This window comes from Eschrichtius robustus, chromosome 17 (genome assembly GCF_028021215.1).
Source record: "Eschrichtius robustus isolate mEscRob2 chromosome 17, mEscRob2.pri, whole genome shotgun sequence".
In the NCBI taxonomy this organism is placed as follows: Eukaryota; Metazoa; Chordata; class Mammalia; order Artiodactyla; family Eschrichtiidae; genus Eschrichtius; species Eschrichtius robustus.
In genome coordinates, this window is record NC_090840.1 from 13,382,533 (window position 1) to 13,398,268 (window position 15,736).

Here is a 15,736-nt window from a genome sequence, read left to right on the forward strand (position 1 = left end):
TAGGAGGTGGGGCCTTTGGGAGGGAATTAGGTCATGAGGATGGAGCTCTCATGAATGAGATTAGTGACCTTATCAAAGAGACCCCAGAGAGCTCCCTAGCACCTTCCATCAAGTGAGAACACAGTGAGAAGGCATTACCTATGAACCAGGAAGCCCTCACTAAACACTGAATCTGCTGGCACCATGATCCTGCACTTCCCAGCCTGCAGGACTGTGAGAAATAAATGTTTGTTTTTTATAAGCCAGTCAGACTCTTGTATAGTTGCCCCTTGAGCAACACAGGTTTTAAACTGCATGGGTTCACGTATATGTGGATTTTTTTCAATAGTAAATACTATAGCACTACATGATCCCTGGTTGGTTGAGTCCTCTGATGCAGAACCTCTGATTTGGAGGAACCACAGATATAGAGGGCAGACTATATGTTATACTCGGACTTTCAGCTCTGCAGAAGGTCGGCACCCCTAACCCCCATGTTGTTCAAGGGTCAACTGTATTTTGTTATAGCAGCCTGAATAGATGAAGATAGTTATTTTGGGGGGCACCTAATAACTTCTCCTGACCACTGGGGTTCTGAAGTTCACTAGGATTTTGTGTGGCTTGGGGAATGCTGTGGTTTTGTGTAATTTGGGAAATGCTATACTAGAAGACAGTGTGAAGGCAAGGTGACTGCCCATGTGTTTCATGTCATTATTCAGCACATCACAGCTTTTCAAACAATTATAAAAAGTGGTAGATAAAAAGAATATCACTGTTTTCTTATTTCTGCATGTAAGAATAGCATTCAAAAGAGATTGCTTTAGGAATAGAAAACTTACTTCAGAAGGAGTTTTGATTAAAAATAAGCATATAGACTGAAAGGAAATGGGAATCTGAAACAAGGAAAATATTTAACATTAGTGATCCAGAAGGAAGACAGTAATGCAGTAGTGCTTATGTGAAGTTAAAAACAGTAACAAGGACCAAAACATTCAAAGCGATTAGATACGCATGAAATTTATGAAAATAAGAAAATTATATGACTTGTCAAATGCAAATGATATAGCTGGAGGAAAATGATCAGAGAGATGTAGTTTGTTTTTGGTGAACTCAGAAATCCAGTAATGCTGAAGAGCAACCAGCATAAGGGAACAAGAATTAGTTGATAAAAGCTTTAGAATCCTTACTCGTTATGTCCAGCGTAAGACTAGAGGTCTCCTACAGATTTAGCAGTGTGGGAGGGTTATCTGCTGAAACAGGTACAATAAAATTACTGGACTTAAAAATCATTGCCAAATGAAAATCCAGTAGCTCAGTGTCCCAGGAGCCAAGGGAGTAATTCTGCCACATCCATCATGCCTCGCTTCAAAAATATCATTTTCCTGTATTACTTACTTCAGTGATTTTGAAGATGAGCTATTTGTAAAAGGTTTTTAAACTTTGTAACATCATTTTCAAAAGCTTCAACAAAGATATTTGTTCATGATGTTGGAATAGATGTTATAAATAAAGATACTGTTATTCACATGCAAATTCTTACATATTTACCCAGAAGAATGATCAGAGAAATAAAACAATATATCATTTTGTGTACACATACACCCACACAATCAATACCAAACATTATTTAATCTGTGGTTACAAAAAGCTCATTTTTAAAAGCATTGGGTGCGTTTTGCACAAGGAACATGAAATATAAAACAGAGATGAAGTGAGTTTTGCATATAATCAGTATCTGGGTTAGGAAAAATTGGATTTAAAAGTGATTTTACAAAAGATAAAATAAGATAGCTCTTTTTAGTGGTGGATTAGCTTGAAAATATGTGTTTGAATCACGAGAGAAGAAAATGAAAGTTTTTGTATTTTCCTGACGTCTTAGAGGGATTTGCAGTTTAGACTTGTGATCTTCTATCCTGGAAAGAATGAAGGTGCTCAATGCATTTGTTTTAATTTAAAACTGGGTTTATGTGTAACATGTTAGAATCACCCTTAGCAGAGGTGACGGGGATCTTAAGGGTCTAGTTTGACCATGTAGTTGATGTTTAATTCATCACTCTGAGCCCAAAGTTATCCAACTCTTATCCGTAAATCTCTGATGATGTAAATTCACTTGCACTCCTGTTGTGAGTTCCATGCCTCTGGAAATTCGATGTGGAATAGTTCTTTCCCTGAGCTTACCTGGAGGCCAGACTCAGCACTTCCTCATAGCCCCAAATAGCAGACCCAATTCCACAAAGCCTTAGTAAGTAAAGTAGCTTGTACCGAATATGAACAGCGGTGGTGGTTATGGAATACATACTGAAGAGAATTTACATACTTCACAGCAAAAGTTAATTAAAATCCTCACTAGACATCCTAGAATTCCAAATCCCTTTCTAGATATCCTAGCAACATTACCTCTGTTTTCTTTCCCTCTCCTTGCCCCCAGTTCTCTGAAATTCCCTATATCTTTATAGCAATTCAGCCCAGGTTCTTAGCTAGAATAGTTCTCTAAAAACTAAAGCCCTTCAGCTGGAGGAACTCTCCCCTCCTCTGCAGGAACTTTCCTTTTCCACTGGAAAGCAGGCCAGTGAACTTCTCTTGTACTTTCATAGGCATTGGCTGGAAACAAACACTAGGTAGTAGTTTCCCTTTTCATCTCAGGTGATCTAGCAAAATATTTGCCCAACCGAAACAGACCCCTCTTACTTTGATAGAGTGAGGGGGTACTGGGAGGAGAAGGGCATATGTGGCGAGGGGCATATGTGATTGGGCTCCTAAAAAATATGGTTTTCTCCATATTACCTGTAATTTACAATATTAGGTAATTGAGTGTTCCAAAAAGAGTAGTTGTATTTTAGTAAATGCCTAATTTGGTCCTAAATGGTAATTAAAATTCTTTATAACAGTTTTATTGAGCTATAATTACATCCCATAAAATTCGCTCTTTTGAAGTGTACAATTAAGTGAATTTTAGTATATTCACGATCGTCACCACTAACTAATTAAAAAACATTTTCATCATTCCCCAAAGAAACCCCCTTACCCATCAGCAGTCACTACTCCGTCTCCCTCGCCCTTGGCAACCACTAATCTACTCTGTCTCTATGGATTTGCCTATTCTGGACATTTTATATAAATAGAATCATACAATATTTGTTATTTTGTGACTGACTTATTTCACTTAGCATATTTTCAAGGTTCATCCATGTTGCAGCATATATCAGTACTTAATTCTTTTTATATGGCCAAATAATATTCTATTGTATGTATATACCATATTTCATTTATCTGTTCATCAGTCGATAGCCATTTGGGTTTTTTATACTTTTTGGCTATTATGAATAATGCTGCTATAAACGTCCATGTACAAGTATTGTACGGACACATGTTTTCATTTCTTATGGGTATATGCCTAGGAATAGAATTGCTAGGTCATGTGGTAACTCTCTGTTTAACTTTTGAGGAACTATTAAACAATTTTCCAAAGTGGTCACATCATTTTACAGCAAGTATGAGTGTTCCAATTTTCCCCACACCCTCACTAACACTTGCTATTGTCTGTCTTTTTTATTATAGCCATCTTAGTGGGTGTGAAGTGGTATCTTGATGTGCATTTTCCTGATGGCTAATGATGTTGAGCATCTTTTTCTGTGCTTATTCCCATTTGTATATCTTCTTTGGAGAAATGTCTTTTCAAATCATTTGTGCATTTAAAATTGGGTTGTCTTTTTATTGTGGTGTTGTAAGGGTTCTGAGTCCCTTATCAGAATATATGATTTGCAAACATGTTCTCCCATGTGTAGGTTGTCCTAATAGTAATTTACGTTCAGGCAACACTTGAATTATTCACAGATTGAAGCTTAGTACGAATATCATCCAAACCCTTTGCTTTTCTCCTTGATTTATTCCAATTTGGAAAAATCTGTGCTCACAGTGCCCTCTAAAAAGAGTGCACAGAGGAAGGGAAAAACAATACAGTGTCTAGCAGAGAGTATGTGCTCAATTAACTCTGGCAAATGAATGAATGACATTTATCTATTTATTCTTGGCTCCCCCACTACTCTGACTTGTTGAGTCCCTCTGCTGGGCTTTCAGAGCAATGATATGTATTTCATGGCCTGAAAGCCCCCAGGGGGAGCGCTGAAGTATTGGAAAAATGTTCCTGTTTCCATGTGTATGCTCTAAGCTGTCTTGCCTACTCCACATTGAATGCACTAAAGCTTCACGCTGTCATATGCGAGTCCTCAGACTTTTTCATGATTAAGAGCAGTTTCATGATCTCCTCTTTTAAGTCTGAGACTCACCAGTTTCAGAGAAGGAAACATTTGTTTTTGTCAGTTCAGTGTTGACTCTACAGTGTTTCCAGTGGTCCTGGTCATTTCTATATCAATTATATTATGGATGTTTGTTTGGAGGTTCACTTAGGGATTTCATTTACTTCAATACCCTTGATCGAAGAGTGGTTCCCTCAGTGAGGTTCACTGTCCCCTTAACCAGGCAAAGAGCTGTGGGGAGATGGATTTGATGCTGTGAGGGGCGGAGCCACAGCTGCCTGCCTGTCAGGTCAGCTGAATCTATTTAGGAGACCTTGCGGGGAAGGAGATGGGCCCAGCCAGGCAGTCTGCATTCCTACATCATTTACAACGGTCTATCAAGGTCATTTTTGCAACTGACATTTGACAAAAATCCCCTGTTCATCTTGAGTGCCGACTCACAGGAAGAATCAGAACGATTCATAAATGGGGAGAATCAAAGGAATTCCAGTCGGGACCGCAGTTTGGAACTAAGATATCAAAGAAGGTATATGTATGAAGGAAACAGGCTGGGGAAAGGAAGAAGAACAGAGGGAAGCAAGCCACTACTTTGTAACCGTATGTAAACAAGAGTCTAGCTTTACACCGGCAGAGCTGGCTGGCCTGCTAGCGTGACTCAGCTCAGTTACCATTCCTGGTACCCAGGTGATTGTGGGTATCACGCCCATGACACACCTATGGATGTGGGTACCTGCCAGCTAGTGAAACGGGACACACAGTTATGAGCATGCAAAATGGCCCCATCTCAGAGATGGACAAAAGAGAATTTTTTAAAAATTAGTGGTATCAGGGAGTCAATCTGAACAAGTTTGCTGTCCAGGCTGAAGAGAAAAATTTCTCAATCTATACAGCCATCAATAATACCACTTTATAGTATTTATGCAATGCTTTTCCTTCTCTCATAAGTGCAAACACTTTAAAGCTTACCTCATGGCTCATCATCACAACCCTCTCCTGAAGGAAAGACGTGGTTTCACAGACAACTGACCTGAGGCTCAGAGGTGAATTGACTGTTCTGGAGGGTGGGGGAGAAGGGTTGGGTCACTGAGATGTAGACCCCTTTTTGGAGCTAGGACTGAATCAGTCATTAAACATATGTAAAGTCCTTTAATTTCCGTAAGAACCCTATGAGGTGGGTATTATTATTAATTTGGTAGATTGAAGAAAATCATCCAAATCATTGAGCTAACAATGGTAGAATGAAACCATGTATCTGTCATATTCTAGAACCATATTGTTTCTGCTCTACCATGTTCTGATTTACCAATTCTAACTGATTAAAGAGGTTGCCTGGAGGGTTCTGTGGAAGAAGTCTCAGCCACACGCAGTTATTCCACCTGATGCTGGTGGGGATGGGAGGAGTGGCATCTGGTTACAGAACCAAAGCCTCATAGAAGGAGGGCTTTTGTCATGGGCTTCATTTCTAAGAGACTCACGGAAGACTTTCTATTACACAACGGTCTATACTTTGAGGGTGCTAAGAAAGGACACTGAGAAAGGGCAGCTCCTTACAACTGCATGTGGGTAACACTTCTCCTTTCCCTCCCCGCTGTTGCCAAGTACGATAACTAGTGAAGGAAACCAGAATACGTCACCCCCAAATATGCCACTTTGACATAAAAATTATTTCGAGCCCAAGGCAATTAAGCAGCAGGAAAAGCTCTCTCCACCCTCCCCTTTTCTGCCTAAAGACAGGACATAAATTCTCCTACTGGAGACAGACTCTTAACCCAGAGACAGCACCACAGGAATCAGCAAAAAAAACCTTCCTGCATTAGTTACCTCTCGTATATTTACCTCCCCACAGTTGGCTGCCTTTGGAAGCCTAAAACTGTATTCCTTTGTACTATCGTTTCTCTACCAGTTTATTGCTCTTTGTTGAAGACACTATATAAGCTGGTGTTCTAAGCTGCCACTTTGAGTTACTTTTCATGAGGTTTCTTCCATGTGACGTGTGCAGCGCACATTAATAAACCATTTTTCTCTTGTTACTCTGTCTTTCTGTTTAAGAGCCCCAGCCCAAAACCCAAGATGGCTTAGAGGTATACTACCCATCTTCGACGCTAGCTATGGCTAATTTTCTGTTTCTCTCTTTCTCTTTTGCTACTACCTGCTTCTTTATTTTGCCACGAGAGTTTCCTTCCTTAAAATGACATCCTCTCCTTACTTGAAAGGTAACTATTATGAAACATGGAATGCAGTGGAAATATATTCGCCACGTGAGTGGCCAATCAGTGTATGATTGGCAGGTTGGTAGATTCTAGACAAGGATTTGGCAGCTCTGATCATCATAGACAGATGAAGGCAGGATCAGTGTTACCCTCAGTGAAAGGATGAATACACTTCACTGGATTTATACCACATACCACAGTTCCTGTTTTAGTTTCTGAATGACAAATATTCCTTAGTTTTCTGCTTTTACATCTGTGTTTAAATTTTCAATTTTCAGGATTGGGTTGACAGATTTAAATCCTTGATTCTTTTGTATTTTTATAAAAATGCTTTCATTTTCTTTTGCAAATTATAGCTACAATGTACAACGTAGGAGGTTTTCACATACACAAAGACATCAGTCTTACATTGGAGTCCCAGTGGGCTCATCGTTTTTGAGAGTGAAAGATATGGATACCTTTGGATCCGAATCCCTATTAATCCCCAACTTACCGCACCATTTCACCCTCCAGTTTCGATTGGCATCCACTCCACGGCAGCGAAACCTTGAGTTCCTTGACCTTGTTTTTCTCCAAAATCGATCCTAGATGTAATTAAAAAAAGAGGTGCAGAAAAAACACTTGAGGTTATTCCCATTCGTTTTAGTAGCTCAGTCAGTGAATGAATCACAGCATGGAGGGGGAGGGAGAGTTCCCTTGGGAATAAACAAGTCCAGGGAGTGGGAAGAGGACAGGATTAGCATCGGAGACTCAGGTTCATGCTCCAATTTCTGCCACAAACTTTTCTCTTACCTTCTCTTGGCCTCATTTCTTCACAGGCAAAATTGAGTGAGCTGGACTGGACTAGTGATATTTTCACAATTTTTTTGGAAGGAGAAATCTTTATTTACATGAAATCTTAGGCAAAGCCAAACATATAAAGGAAATCAAAAGGTTGCTGCTATGCTGGGGAAGGGAGTGGAAGTCTCCTTTGTAGCTCTGGAAGCACTAGGCTAGCTGCCCACCAAGCTTCTTTCCTGTTTCAGGACTGTTTTCCATGATTTTTTCAGTTGGATAGGCAAAGTGACTTACATTGGTCCAGCTAAAATGGTATCCATCAACGTTAAACACAGGCATGATATAGAAATACAGATGATTCAACATTTTTCTCATGGTTGGGTCACTCTTATATGTTAGAAGAGCCTAAAAGACAAAGGTGACATTTTTCTTACAAATTGATCCCAAATACAGATTTGGAAAATAAATATGAGAAATCCTTTTTATCCATGTGAAATACCAAATATGTTGGGTTAAAAAGTAACAAGCTAATATGAACTATACTCTTTGACATCATATGTTCTTTCTTGAGAATTTTGTCTCAGACTATTTATTACTGATAACATCTTAGCAAAGGTGGCAAAACAGATTAATTGGGCAGCCTCTGGCAGTATTTCAGATCTCGCTAAACTTCAGGATGATTAAGAAAGCAACAATTTAGATATGTTTTTGTATAATTGGTCCTTTTTAAGATTCCATTCAATTGTGGACAAAACAATTACCTAAATATTTTTATATCCTTACATGATACATCATAACACAAGCTAGTTATTTATGTCACTTAATTGTTTCTGTCTAATTGGTAGCAGACTCAAGTCTTGGAACTTACTGCATGGACACTCTATTCTCTCCTGACTTTCCTATAAAAAGTTTAATGGACAATTATTTATTGTGTCACCTTTATCATGGCTCCTTTGAAATCTCACTCTTGTGATTGGGTCTGACCCCAAGTCTGAAGATTCTGCACTATTTGGCTTCAAAAGAAGAGCATTGAATGTGCTAAGTCGAGTTAAGGATACAAATATTTTGAAATACCATTCCTATGGAATGGACTTTTAAGAAAGTTCTTTTTGATGCATGTTTATCTATTTGTAAAGTACCTTAGAGAAACACATAGAATATTTGTAACAATGGCTGCCGTGGGGAGGGGGACTGGGGGACAATACATGGGAAAGAGTATTACCTTTCATTTTATACCCATTTGGATTGTTTGAATTTTAACCATATTAAAACACAATTAAAAGTAAAATAATTCTTAAATTATACATATATCTTGCTTTGGAAAATTCAGTACTTAAAATTTTAATTTTCTTTTACATCCAGTTAAGTAGAATTTCTGAACCCATCATAAGCAGCATTCTGTATTTACACAGTGAGAATTCTGTTCATAGTGAGCAATCCAATAATACAATTTATTATTAGAAACTATCACTATATTAGAAATAGTAATGAAAATATAGAGATAGTCAAGAACATAAGACATGAGTTAAATACAATTTTATTAAATATAATTTAAATACCTATGGTATTAACACAAGTTGATAAACATTAATACAATTCTTTTTTTTTTTTTTAAACATCTTTATTGGAGTATAATTGCTTTACAATGTTGTGTTAGTTTCTGCTTTATAACAAAGTGAATCAGCTATACATATACATATATCCCCATATCTCCTCCCTCTTGCATCTCCCTCCCACCCTCCCTATCCCACCCCTCTAGGTGATCACAAAGCACCGAGCTGATCTCCCTGTGCTATGCGGCTGCTTCCCACTAGCTATCTATTTTACATTTGGTAGTATATATAAGTCCATGCCACTCTCTCACTTCGTCCCAGCTTACCCTTCCCCTCCCCATGTCCTCAAGTCCATTCTCTATTAAGTCTGCGTCTTTATTCCCATCCTGCCCCTAGGTTCTTCATGACTTTTTTTTTTTTTTTTTAGATTCCATAATATATGTGTTAGCATACGGTATTTGTTTTTCTCTTTCTGACTTACTTCACTCAATACAATTCTCCTTTATTTAAGACTCAATAATTTGTTGGCCAAATAGCTTCAGTAGAACTTTCATACATGCTTGAATTTCTATTAACAGTCCAGTGCCTCAAACTAGGGGAAAATTCTGGTATGTGATTGTATATACCCTGGAATTTTGTTTTCCTCTAATAAACAGAGGTCCTCCAAAGGTTGGAGGAAATCTCCTGGTGGGGATGGCAGAGACAAAGCAGTATGATTAGCTAATATTCCTCCCTTAAAGTTAGGGGGTTGTGGCTTTCCATGCCACTCTAGAGAAGAAGAAGAGATGAAAGAAAAGAGATTGGGAGCAACGAGGCAGGAACAAAGGGGAAGGAAAAAGTCATGGTAATTTCCCTCTCTCCTCTCCTAGCATTGGGATCCATGGTCTATTTGTCTCAGTCCAAACGGGGAAGCCTCACTTTTTCCAAGCACAGAAAGGGTGTTACATGTTAGCACGTAAGCGCCAGACTTGCTGGAGAATTGCATGGGGACTTTCTCATCTTATCCTGCCTTCTCTCCCTCCAGTGCAAATGACTGCCATACTTTTGTATTGGAGAGAATATTATGATCTTCCTTTTTAAAAATCACAGTATACTTTAAGCAAATAGAAAAAATACAGAGAAGAATATTTCGTCCATGTGCCCACCAACTACATCTTGCCATATCTCTCAAATCTTTTAAAAAGAAAATCAAGACATTATAGATAAAACTAAAGCTCCCTTTTTATCACTCTCAGATCCCATTTTCCTCCCCTCCACCAATCAGTATCCTAAATTTGACATTATCATTTCCTTGCATGATTTTCTGTTTTGCTACATACATACGGATTCATGAACAATATATAATATGTGTATGCTTTGAAATTTCATGCCAATGAGATCGTGATGTGTCAATCTTCAGTTGGCTTTTCTCTCCAATATTATGTTTTTGACACTTATTAAGTTGATGATTTATTCATTTTAACTGTTATATGGCATTCCATCATAGGTAAATGCACGATATATCTACCTCTTATTTTGTTGATGGACAGTTAGGTTGCTTCTGATATTTCATTGTTACAAGATTGCAGTGAACATTCTTGCACATTTCTCCTAGACATGTGTGACAGTTTCTTTATGATATATATCTAGGAATAATTTGCTGGGTCATGGATTCACATACCTTCCACTTTACTAAAGGTTGCCATTTTCTGTCTAAATCAGTAAAGATTTTCATTTGCAGTGAATGAGAGTCCCCATTGTTCTACAACTTACCAACCCTTGGTTTTGTTAAGATTTCAATTAAAAAAAATTAACGGGTATGAAATTATGTTTTGTTGTTTTACTTCATATTTCCCTGATTATAATTTATATTGAACAGCTTTAATATAATGACAGGCCATTGTATAAATTGCTCACTCATATTTTTGCCCATTTTTTTCTATTAAACTCTCATTCTTATCTTCTGAATATTAATCCTTTTGTTATATGCATTATGAACATCTTCCTTTCTCGCAGCTTATTGCTTTCTATTTTCATCACGTCCTTGTTGTATTGATATATGTTTTTAATTTTATCACTAGTAAATGTATAAGCTTATTTAAGAACCCATCTCTGCCTTAAGATCATAAATCTATCATCTTGTATTTTCTTCAAAAAGCCGTTTTAAAGTTTCATTTTAAATGTAGGCCTTAAACCTCCCAGAAATGTTTTTTTACATGATGTTCAGTTGGGATTTTTTTGTTTTTATTTATTTATTTATTTTTTGGCTGCATTGGGTCTTCGTTGCTGTATGAGGGCTTTCTCTAGTTGCTGCGAGTGGGGACTACTCTTCGTTGCAGTGCGAGGGCTTCTCATTGCGGTGGCTTCTCTTGTTGCAGAGCACAGGCTCTAGGCGTGCAGGCTTCAGTAGTTGTGGCATATGGGCTTCAGTAGTTGTGGCTTGCGGGCTCTAAAGTGCAGGCTCAGTAGTTGTGGCACATGGGCTTAGTTGCTCCGCGGCATGTGGGATCTTCCCAGACCAGGGCTCGAACCCATGTCCCCTGCACTGGCAGGCAGATTCTTAACCACTGCACCACCAGGGGAGCCCCTCAGTTGGGATTTATTAATTTATTTTTCCATTGTGGAAGCCCAGTTGCACTACTGTACTCATTTGGATGGGTCGTCTTTTCCCTAGTGAGGTAGTATATGACCTCTGTCAAGTATCAAGTTTTCTTTCAAGGGTGGAATTGCTCTAACACACTTTGGTTTATATCCATTCACCAACACCACACCATGGTTTACATAGAATCTGTTGAGTTTGGTAGGATGTCTCCCCATACTGTCCCACTTCAAAATTGTCTTGGCTATTTTTGACTCTTCTCCATTTACATTAATTTTGAAACCGAGGTTGAGTACATTACAGATGTTCTGTTCTACATTAGGTTGTTTATTTTTGTCACTAATGGATATTGAATTTTAGCAAATAATCTTTCTTCATGAATTAACATAATCATATAGTTGTTGTTATGATCAATTTCAGTAAGTAATTTTCTATCATTAAATCATCCTTGTATTCCTGGGATAAGCCAATTTGGTTATGATATGTACTCTTATTATGTTGGCTGGATTAAGGTTGCTAATATTTACTTCTATATTTTTGAGTGAGATAGGCCTATAATTTCCTTTCTTATTTTGTCCTTGTCTTGCTTTGGTATCAGGGTTATATTACTCTATTATTATTTGGGGAGTAAACCATCTAGGCCTAGAGCAGAAATGAATTAAATATAAAACAAAGATATGGTAGGGAAGATGTAGCTTTGATTTCTGTTTCATTGTTTTCCGCTCTTTATTGTTTCTTTCTTTCATTGACTCTTTTTCTAACTTCTTGAGTTGAAAGCTTAGCTCATTAATTTGGACACATTATTTTCTAATATATTTATTTAAAACTATAAATTCCCCTTCAGTAGTACATTAGCTACATTTTATATGTTTTGACATATAATTTTACTTCCATTCAGTTGTAAATATCAAAAAAAAAAAATTTCTTTGATTTCTTTAAACCATGAGCTCTTCATAAATATTTTTATATTTTAAAACGTGAGTTTTCTTTGAGTCATATTTTTATAAATTGTTTTTAACAACTGCATTATAGCCAGAGCATATGGTCTATGTGATATAGGTTCTCTGGTATCCCTTGAACCTTGCTTTATGGCCTAGTATATTGTCAATTTTTGCAAAGGTTCCAGTTTTGCTTGAAAACAATATGCATCCTCTAATTATTGGGTATGGATTCTAGTATGTGTTTATTAGATTAAGCTTATTAATTACACTGTTTTTATCATCTATATTGTTTTTAAAAAAATTTTTTTAAAACAATTAATTAATTTGCCTGTGCCGGGTCTTAGTTGCTGTGTGTGGGATCTTCATTGCAGCATGGGGGGTTTTTTAGTTGCGGCATGCGGGCTCTTAGTTGTGGCATGCATGTGGGATCTAGTTCTCTGACCAGGGATCGAACCCGGACCCCCTGCATTGGGATCATGGAGTCTTAACCACTGGACCACCAGGGAAGTCCTTATCATCTATAGTCTTACTAAAAATTTTTCCTGTCTGCTATCTTAATCACTGAGCTGTGTTTAAAAACTCAATTATTTTAGATTTATCACTTTCTCTTGTAACTGTCAAATGTTGTTTTATATATTTTTAGGCCATTAACATGGCTTCATTTTTTAAAAAAATTTAATTAATTAATTTTTGGCTGCATTGGGTCTTCGTTGCTGCGTGCAGGTTGCAGCGAGCGGGGGCTACTCTTCGTTGTGGTGCACAGGCTTCTTACTGCGGTGGCCTCTCTTGTTGCGGAGCACAGGCTCCAGGCGTGTGGGCTCTGTAGTTGTGGCACACGGGCTTAGTTGCTCCGCGGCATGTGGGATCTTCCCAGACCAGGGCTCAAAACCCGTGTCCCCTGCATTAGCAGGCAGATTCTCAACCACTGCGCCACCAGGGAAGCCCTCACATGGCTTCATTTTAAAGTTCTTCATTTCCAAACACTACATTAACTAAGGAAGCTGTCCTCTAGTGTTCTATTCTGGAGTGGATCTAATTTCTGAGACTTGCAGAACATGTTCTTCGTCTGACAAATAAACAGGGTGTCATCGTATTGCATATGCTATATTTGTGATTTTTATAACTCTCTAAGAATCGCAGCCATTCTCCATCTGGTCAGACAAAATGAGAATGATCACAGTGTGATGACTGTCCAGTGCTGAAGAGGACGATTCAGAGACCTCCTTGCTTCAGTGCTTTAAGTAATAGGACATAGATGATTTCTCTTTTATGGTTTAGGTGATGTTTCTAGAAAAAAGATGATAATGTGACTTTCTATTTCCTATTACTCTAACATATGATAACTGTGAAGAACATGGGCGTGTGCTTTCCTGCTAATAGGTAGACTCTTTTTAGCAATCAATTCCCACCACGCATACACACGGAAAAGGAGATGCCTACTAATCAGGTTCCATCTGGGCTTTCCAAGTTCAATTTCTTGACTACTATTGTTGCTTACAAGGAAGATTTAAGTAGTTGTGATCTGAAAGCCAGTCACAAAACAATGCACCACACGCCTCAGTGTGGCAGTCTTTAGGTACTACACTCACCTTCATCAATCTATTTAAAAATACTTGGCTGAAATGGATCTTGATTTTAAGTTAAAAGATAAAGTTTTGAGTATAATCTTCTGCTAGGAAAACAGTATGTTTGGTATTAGATTATGGAATTTCTGAAGTTGATGAAGAAAGACAGAGCATGAATCTATTCGGTACTTACCACCTACCAAGACTACTTTGACTTCCCCATCAGTAGATATACATAGTATACTAGAATTCACCAAATAAACTTTGGTTAAATTCGAAGAAAATTTTTGCAATTATGAAAGTCTTTGTGTGGTGTGACAAGGTTAGGCCCAAGGCTTTCCCTCCTTTTCATTGTTTGTGGATTTATTTGGTTGGGTGTTGTTTCTTAGAGCCCCATGGCAACCTGGAACGTGGCACTGTTTTTGAGGATCAGTGTTGCTGGCTTTTAAAAAGGCACCTTTTAAACTTTCCATTATTTTTCTTCTAGAATCACTACAGAAGACCTAAAAATAATAACCACACATTCAGTGAACTGCATACTGGGAGAACTAGTTGTTATAGCTGGGGCCAAAGGAACAGCACAGTCACCAGTCAAGCTGAAGAATGTTCTCACCTAGAGTGGAGTGGAGTAAAATTATTTAGGGTAGAAAAATTTGTAGCACCAAAGTGGGTGCATCTTGACACAAAGGAGGTATTTACAATTCAATACTAGGAGAATTAACTAGAGCAGGAGAGGTTTCCATGGAAATTTTTTAAAAAGGGAACGTAATCTATAAAGATATTTGATGTCACACTGTGAGAAGCTCATTAAATACAATATGGTAACCAAATAATAGTTTGGAAGCAGCATAAGCAAAAGGCTCTGTGAATGAAGGGTGGAGAACTGGAAAACCAAATGTGAATCTAGTTATTTTTTTTAAGTGACAAACTACTTTATTATATTTAGTAGTGAACTGTACTTATTTTTAGAATGCAGAACTCAAATTTCATATCCTAAAAAAAGTCCATCCCGAAGCTTTGTCTGGCATAAGCAACTGGGGAAACATGTATTTGTATTAATGAAATAAATATTAATATAAAGAGATAATTCAGGAAAAACAGTTCACGAATCTAGTTATTTTTATACTTAGTTAATTTATACTTAGAACCTCCCAGAGGGCAGGTGGCGATTGAAAAATATTATCTATTAATCTCTATTTTCTATTAAGAGATATAGATAAATATTTGAAATGTTTTGTATCACCAGGAAGAATATAACATTAGCTGCATGTCTCGCTACTTTTTTCTTAAGTAAAACCACTTCACGTTTCTAGAATTTTTATGAGATAGCTTAATAACAATGGTTGGTTGTATTTTCTCAGGGCCAGCAGAGTAGAGCCCAGGACCAGCTTTGTGGCATTATTAAAATCTACTACGTAATAATCTTTTACCTACAAAGAGAAAATACAGGCGCCCTCACTTTGCATGGCTCTGATATACACGAATTTCAGTAACTGTGGTTTAGTTAAATGATATCAGTCCTCCAAGTACAGCCCAAATTTGCTACTAGTGCTAGGTCTTAACTCTACAAATCACTATGCAAATTACAGCTGTGCATCAAGATCTGTGACAGATTGTGCCACTTCTTTTAAAGTCTGTAGGTGTGTGATTGGTCACTGTACATGTGTTACTCAGTTCACAGACAGACAGCAAAGTGTGTAGCTGTGTTGCTCCCTTGTCTTCTGGTGGTAAACCTGTGTGGCATTTTACAAAAATGGAGATAGCAAGAGAGAATAGGCCAACAAAGCTTAAAGTGCAGCAATAATGCAGATAACGCAGAGGGGAAATGTGAATCAAACGTAAATGGAGTTACAGAAGAAATGGCTGACCCCAGGGAT

At 37.7% G+C, this 15,736-nt stretch overlaps 1 protein-coding gene across 1 annotated transcript in view; it reads right to left on the reverse strand.

Moving 5' to 3' along the window:
- Nucleotides 1-15,736, reverse strand: part of CPA6 (carboxypeptidase A6) — a 263,728-nt gene that overhangs the window by 34,734 nt on the left and 213,258 nt on the right. Inside the window, exons 7-8 of the mRNA XM_068525813.1 lie at nt 7,517-7,627; nt 6,939-7,029 (exon numbers count right to left, since the gene is read on the reverse strand). Coding sequence (XP_068381914.1) covers nt 6,939-7,029; nt 7,517-7,627 — 202 coding nt within the window. The remainder of the gene's footprint in view (nt 1-6,938; nt 7,030-7,516; nt 7,628-15,736) is intronic.